This window comes from Triticum urartu, chromosome 7 (assembly GCF_003073215.2).
Source record: "Triticum urartu cultivar G1812 chromosome 7, Tu2.1, whole genome shotgun sequence".
Classification (NCBI taxonomy): Eukaryota; Viridiplantae; Streptophyta; class Magnoliopsida; order Poales; family Poaceae; genus Triticum; species Triticum urartu.
Genome location: NC_053028.1, coordinates 707,230,865 through 707,238,844, shown reverse-complemented (window position 1 = coordinate 707,238,844; position 7,980 = coordinate 707,230,865). Strand labels below are relative to the sequence as shown.

The following is a 7,980-nucleotide window of genomic DNA, read 5'->3' as shown; positions in this document are numbered from 1 at the left end:
TAAATTGAACGTATAATTACATCTGGTTGATGCAGAGGCCGGGAATCCTCCCTTTTCGGAAATTTTTTAACATCTGGTTGATATGTAAGTGGCTAGAAATAGATGCAAATTGCCTATTCGCTAAGAAAAATAGAAGTAAGTTTGTTACAATATGAACAATTTATCTTGTTCCATCTCTGTCATTACAGTTTATCTTTTTCTACTATTCAAATGGATTGAATCATTTGGTAAATTTATCATATTTCCAACAATATGTATATACCATTCCAAGATTATTTGGCCATACAAGATCCGTCAAAGTGCAGTTTGTCAGATATATTACATTAGTACAATAATTACTGCACCTTCACCGTCACTGGAAGTTTTAAGACTTCTTTTGCGAAGAAAAGCTTTAAGACTTGGTAGAACTTCTGTAATTGAAAGATGTAATCTGATTAAATCAAAAGTTCTATCTGTGGAATTACGTTTGATTTTTATGGAGAGAAAATACAACATTGATAACAATAATTATTATGTGATGTAAATATAATAAACATGAGTAAGAAAACTTGATGACTTCTTCCCGAAAAGAAAACTTGAGGCCTTCTAAAGTCTATGTGGTTTGAATAAGAATTTAAATTAGAAAAATAAAAGATGACGAAGATATTGCCTGCTCATGACACATTCTAAGCTAAAGTCAAGTTCACAATCAAATGTTGTCACAGTTCACGGTGATCAACTAGGATCTTTTTTTCTCAAGGGGTGATCTTCGAGGATAAAACTAAAGAATAAAACTAAAGCTAAAGAATAAAACTGCTAGCAGTCATCTAATCTCAATCACAATGTACGTTAGCCGCCGCCTGAATTTAAATTCTTGTGCCATGTGAATAAACTAGCCAGCCACACAATTGCCAGCTGATAGACTATTACATTTTGTTGGTGAGTAAAACTTAACAATTCTACATATAACATTCACTAATACCTGACTGGTTTATCTTATATGTGTATCATTATCTAGCTGTCATACTCGATCTGTTCGTCCGACAAGATACCATACAGACCATGTGCTAGCATCGTACAACTACAGCAAGTCCTACTACAAATTAAACAATGTCAAATCATCGTGCCACCAATCAAAATAAGGCTCACCACCTTCCCAAGTCAACGAATATCAAGTGGCTGCGCGAAAAAACCCATCAAGCGAGGCATAGAGCATTAAGCTATATGATAAACCCAACCTCATCGTACTCCTATCTCCTAGCATTCGTTGTGTCTGAGTACTTGTCATTTCTCCAAATCTTTTAGTATGTCATAGCCGTCTCACTCAGTGGATGGACTGCTTGGAATGGCAAGAAAACTAGTCCAAATCTTTTAGTATGTCATAGCCGTCTCACTCAGCCATTACGTACTTTCGCTACACACCAGTCGTCACGTACGTGGCTATAAGTAGCAGAGCTTACACTTGGTCTTGTATCTATCAGATCAATCTAGCTATCCCCATTGCTTCGATTCCAAAGAGAAGAGGAACCGAGGAAGGAGAAATGGCCGGCGGCGAAGGGGCCACGGCGGTGATGTGCACGCCGGCGTTCGTGGGGCGGCTGCTGCGCAGCCGGTGGTACGTGGTGTTCGCGTCCATGGTGGTGATGGCGGCGTCAGGGTCGACCTACATCTTCGCGCTCTACTCCAAGGAGCTGCGGTCCGTGCTGGGGTACAACCAGCAGACGCTCAACACGCTGGGCTTCTTCAAGGACCTGGGCACCAACGTCGGCGTCGTCTCCGGCCTGGTGCAGCAGGTGGCGCCCACGTGGGCCGTGCTCCTCATCGGCGCCGGCATGAACCTGGCGGGCTACCTCATGGTGTACCTGGCGCTCACGGAGCGCACGGCCGCGCCGCCCGTGTGGCTCATGTGCATCTACATGTGCGTCGGCGCCAACGCGCTCACCTTCTCCAACACCGGCGCGCTCGTCGCCTGCGTCAAGAACTTCCCGGAGAGCCGCGGCATCGTCATCGGCCTGCTCAAGGGCTTCGTCGGCCTCAGCGGCGCCATCTACACGCAGCTCTACCTCGCCATCTACGGCGACGACGCCAAGTCGCTCGTCCTCCTCATCGCCTGGCTCCCCGCCGCCGTCTACATCTTCTTCGTGCACACCATCCGCGTCCTGCCGTACCGGCGCCGCGCGGAGGGCGACGAGCCCAACAGCAAGCCCTTCTTCTGCTTCCTCTACATCTCCATCGCGCTCGCCACCTACCTCCTCGTCATGATCGTCGTGCAGAAGCAGGTGCCGAGCTTCTCCCACGCCGCGTACGCCGTCGGCGCCACCGTGCTCCTCATCATCCTCTTCCTCCCCCTCAGCGTCGTCATCAAGGAGGAGTACACCGCCGTCTCCCAGATCGAGGAATCCCTCCAGCACCCGCCGGCCATTGCCGTCGAGGAACCAGCGAGCGCGAAAGACGACGAACAGCCAAAGTGCAGCATGAGCATGACGGGCTGCCTCACCAACATGTTCAAGCCGCCGGCGCTGGGGGAGGACTACTCCATCATGCAGGCACTGGTGAGCGTGGAGATGCTGGTTCTGTTCGTGGTGTCCGTGTTCGGCATCGGCGGCACGCTGACGGCGATCGACAACATGGCGCAGATCGGCCAGTCGCTGGGGTACCCGGCAAAGAGCATCAACACCTTCGTCTCCCTCATCAGCATCTGGAACTACGCCGGCCGCGTCGGCGCCGGCTACATGTCCGAGTTCTTCGTCGCCCGCTACAGGTTCCCGCGCCCGCTGGCCCTCACCGCCGTGCTCCTCTTCTCCTGCGTCGGCCACCTCCTCATAGCTTTCGGCGTGCCGCAGTCCCTATACGCCGCGTCGGTGATCCTCGGCTTCTGCTTCGGCGCGCAGTGGCCGCTGCTCTTCTCCATCATCTCCGAGGTGTTCGGCCTCAAGTACTACTCCACACTCTTCAACTTTGGCTCCGCGGCCAGCCCCATCGGCGCCTACGTGCTCAACGTGTGCATCGCCGGCCGCATGTACGACGCCGAGGCGGCCAGGCAGCATGGGGGCCACGCCGCCGCCGTCGGCGACAAGATCTGCAAGGGGGTGCAGTGCTTCAAGCACGCGTTTCTCATAATCACGGGGGTCACGCTCGCCGGCGCGCTCGTCTCGCTGGTGCTGGTGTGGAGGACCAGAAGCTTCTACAAGGGGGACATCTACGCCAAGTTCAAGGTGGTGCCCGCCGCCGACGCCGACGGGAGCAACCAACGCGGGGAAATGGTGGAGGGTACAGTTACACAAGCCGGGGAGCCCCAGAATGGAAAGAACAAGAAGCAGGAGGAGGTCAACGATGAGGAGTTTAATTGAGTGAGATGGCTAACTCACATGGTGCTAATTTCATTTGATTAAAGCAATTATTAGAGAATGTGCATGTGGATGAACATGTACTTTTTTTGCTTTGTTTTGTTTTGTTTTGAGATTAAACCTGTACACTGTTTCGGATGTTGCTGATTGTGAAATTAATCTGGTATGTATATGCATGGTTTCCAACTTTCGACGGTAAAGACTCTTAGCCAGCACATTCGCAAAAAAAAAAAAGACTCTTAGCCAGCAGGTACGACCAGCCATGCATGTCACTGCAAATTGTATCAAAGAAATCGATCGATCGAAGCTTCCTCCCACGGTTTTTTATCGAACGAAAGAAGTCGCAGGCCCCGTCGATTTTCTGCAAAGAAATCCCACCTCCGTTTTTTTCTGCCATAACGTGCGCACAAAAATCCCAGAAACCAGCCCACCCGCCCATTCTTCCTTCCTTTTGTACAAACAACCCTCACGCATGATCTTGTTAGCAAAGAAATAAACACATGCTGCCGTCGCCGCCCCAGTCCTCCTCTCCCACGTCACTCCTTCTGCTAGCAGCCGCGGCCAGGGAGGGCCGCGTGAATTAGCAACGGAGAACGAACGCGCCAAGAACTAGCCGGCAGCGGGTGGCCGGATGAAGGTCACAGGTATGTCTGCTCTCCATGCCGTCCTCAACATCATAGCTCTATTGGTGTCATGATCGATTGGCAATATAGGCCACGATCCTACCCAGGTCCCGTCGACCCCCTTCCTTCCTAAGATTTCAATCTCCTTTGCAATCTTAGTTTATTTTTTCATATGTGTTCATCAAATTCGGCCTCTGGGTGGCAGGGTTAGCCGATTTAGAGCATTCCCTAGGCAAACATTAGTCGCTGCTATCCAAAAATCTGCAGAACTATATGCACATCTCTGGGCAAGCATTCTCAAGCTGTTTTATTTGTGAACGCCATTGCTCAGGGCTCCATCTGGGCTCCATACGCACGTTCACAAACATTAGTCGCCAATGGAGCAGAGCGCCATTGCTGACGTAGCTTAAAATGGTGACCGGAGACTGACTGGGTGTGCTTGCAGTTCGAGGTGGAGCTCAAGGAGGAGGACACCCGGGCGGAGTTCTACTACACCGCCAAGCCGGGGCTGCTGTTGTCGATGGTGAGCACCCTGGACGCGCTGGGCCTCGACATCCAGCTGCTTCAACGGCTTCGCCATGCACATACCAATGATTCCATCCATGGACTCGTCACTCTACCAGCAAACATGGATGAATTTGTCTTCTTTTTCAGCTAGATCATCAGTTAAGTCACCAATTCCAGCTCATTGATTCGAGTTTTGTATGCAGATGCAGAGGGAGATGTGCTGCTGGGTCTGATAAGGAGGTCACTATGAGAAGACTAGATAGCTGTGATTGTCGTGGGAATAAGGAGGATGGGACCAGTGATTTTCGTGGATCTGGAGGTGACACTAATCAGGAAGGTAAGTTTACTACTGATCTAGAGTAGTATTACTAGATTGCAAATCATGGATCTCATAGTTACTGCAGAATATTGGGTAGTTGGTTCAATATACTTTTGATGCTTATATGGTCTAACGATAATAGTGCTTTTCAGCAAAATACAATCTAAGAAGTATATGTGGAAAAGCTTCTTTTCTGCTAATAATACTGCGTGTTGAGGATTCATCTGATATATCAGATGCTAGGTCCAGCTGGAGATAGCTTACAAGATTGTTTCATATTGTTTCCTGAAGAAAACTAATGATCCGACTGCATAAAAAAAACATTGTTCAGAGAGGAGTTAAGAGGAAGTTTGTAGTCTTGAAATTGCCTTCTAAAATTTACAGCAGGAGTACGCAATGAGTTTGAACAAGTGAATGCAGAACCTACCAGATTTTGCAATGTTGTTGTTTCTTGATATCTTCCTCATTTGTATTATGTGTATTCCTTAGATGGCAGCTATTTTAACGCTTACTCTCCTATTATTTCCAGGAAACTTCATGGGGAAGAGGATCACTACAACTTTTTGTTTCAAATAGGAAATGGACAAAACAGGATTTTGCTAACCTCTCATGTAGTATATATGTACCTATTTCATAAAGTACATCAGTGCAAATGCAAGTTTGCAACTCATGACGGTGAGTCAAGGAGTAAAAGAAGCTTTTTGGTAGAACTGGTGCCATCATATAATTTAATATCGTCTTGAAATTCTCTCCTGCAAATTTTAATAATGTGCTCAAGAAATTCATGTTTAGTAGTCAGGATTGCAAAGGACTTTCCAAAATTTGATTGTACAATTATTGTAACTGGTATATGCCAATCAGTACATGATCATTACAAGGGAACCAGTACATGATTGTAAGTTGCCACTTGCTAATTGTACGAGCGTGTGGATTCTTTGAGAAAAAAGGGTGTTGATTAAGACTGACAAGAATCTCAGAGCATGTGTTGATATTGTATTCCTATTTTAGATACTGTATTCCTATAGAGTAGTTCTCTGACACATCTGATTGGAGTTTTGATATACTGCACAACGTGAGTTCTATTTGGAAGTGGGGGGGGGGGGGGGGGGGGGGGGGGGGGGGGAGTTAGCATGGTATTGGCTGATGTTTGTTAGAGTTGTGTCGAATTTTATGTACAAGGTATCCTAGTAGGACTCTCATATATAGTGGGGGTAGACACACGATGTAACATATGCCAACATAATAGCACATGAACGCAGGGTAAGCCGGCAGCATGTGCCAGTGTCCAGGGCGACCGGGTGCGGGATTATAGCGGTGTCATGGTGAGGAGCGCCCATAGTCAGGATCTGGAGATGTAGCCATATCGGTGAACCTCGTTAACAAATCTCGGTGTCGTGCTCGTGTGATTGCTTTGTCCTCGGATGATCGACGGTATGTCTCGGTTTTATTTTAACAAGTGATATCATGAACAAGGTTTGATAAGGTTATGACAGATTGGCAGTTGATCAAGAGGGAAAAGCCGAAAGAAATCGTAAAGGAGATAAGTTGGATTTAAGCTACAGTCGACTGATCGCAAGCATCAGAACTCGGAATGGATCAAAGTCGACAGGAAGCATGGAAATCGACGGGAACTCCGAAGCGTGTCGACAGTTAAGCAATCGGCAGCAGGCGGTGACAGACAAGCGGAATCATAGCGCGTGCTGGGTCGCGGGGCACGGTCGCGGCGGTTCGATCGATCAGCAATGTCTTTAGGATTCACCTGTGCCATAGATTAGTTTTTCAGTTTGTCTAATTCACATCTAAATGTTTTTTAAGGATGTCATATCTAAGCTCACAAATATATAATGCAGTAACAAGAAACAAAAAAAACTAGAAAAAAATAGACCACAGACAGAGTGAACATCAACTTAGATATGTCACATCTAGATGTGTTCTAAACAGACCCTTAGTTTTTTTAAATACAATGACTGCTTCATAAAAGGAAGAGGAGAGAAAAAAATAGGAACATGCCATAGATTGGTTTTCCTCTATGTGAGTCCATTGTTTAAATAAGAAACCTATTAATAATAGGGTTGCAGACTCCTCCCCTCACGCACGAGGCCGCCAGAATCCCATGGCTATGGCGCACTATCCTATCCTCACGCACGCAGCCGTCGTCGCTTTCGCGTTCAGCCGATCACAGATTCACAGCATGTTATTTATTTTTTTTTGAGAGGTCACAGCATGGTTTCTTTCTGCTGCAAAAGGATAACGCCATGGATGTAAGATTGGAACCGTGCCACCTTAAAACCAGGAGCAGACAGTAAGTCTTGTTTTGGCAAGATCTTCTCCGGGAGAGGAAGATGCCCATACTGACGAAGTAAAGCAGAAGCAACAAGACGACGAGAAACCTGGTCTGCATGTGGAGGCGTACGGCCACGACGCTGAGACGTATGTGTTAGGTGTACGTATTCGATGAGTAACATTGTCTATTGCTACAGGTCGTTCTGCTGGCACATGCGGTTCATGTACGACGGTACTCGATTGATGAGCTCCTGATGCTCTATTACTACTTGAAATGATCGATGCACATGTGTGAAAATTAAGATGAACGTGCTATACAACATGGATGCCATGGAAATCAATCGATCTGCAAGCACGCCAGTTATTAATCTAAGCACAAAGGTTGCTCGCTTTCCTTTAGGTATAGGATAGGGTGATTGGGTGACAGGCAGGGGGAAATCAAGCGGGTGATTACGTCGCTGTGCAGCCGTCGAGCCGAGCGGGTTAGTGCATTTCAAGCAGGAGAGAAGGCCTTGGAATTCTTTGAAAGGACAAGGTTGTTGAAGTAGATTTTTTGACTGTCTCCACCCAATTTTTTCCCTAATGACCAGCCCATTAATCCAATGGCGGGAAGATAGGTGGCTCCTGCTAATTGTCCATGCATGAAAGGTCATGCAAGAAGACGTGTCATGCATCGGGACCTAGCTGAGCTACTCTCACGTGCACTCATTTTCTTTCCGTCAGAATCAGTGAAGTGGATAGAGAGAGATGAGAGATATCTAGAGGAGGTTTGAGTTGCTTGGATGAACAGATCATGAAGGTGTGTCTTGCTAAGTAATTACTGTATATTTAAGATGATGGTGTGTCTTGCTAAGTAATTACTGTATATTTAAGATGATGAGACTTACAATAATGATAACTAGAAGAAGAGAAGTAATAAGAC

At 47.1% G+C, this 7,980-nt stretch overlaps 1 protein-coding gene across 1 annotated transcript; it reads left to right on the top strand.

Annotated features, from left to right (window-relative positions):
* The first annotated feature begins 1,496 nt into the window (after positions 1-1,496).
* On the top strand, positions 1,497-3,461 carry LOC125523240 (uncharacterized membrane protein YMR155W-like). Its single transcript, XM_048688292.1, has one exon. It carries the CDS (start codon positions 1,521-1,523, stop codon positions 3,327-3,329), a length of 1,809 nt encoding a protein of 602 aa, XP_048544249.1. The 5' UTR covers positions 1,497-1,520; the 3' UTR covers positions 3,330-3,461.
* The last annotated feature ends 4,519 nt before the right edge of the window (positions 3,462-7,980 follow it).

Coding starts and splice junctions, on each gene's coding strand:
- LOC125523240 (XM_048688292.1), top strand. CDS start 1,521: ATGGCCGGCGGCGAAGGGGCCACGGCGGTGATGTGCACGCCGGCGTTC.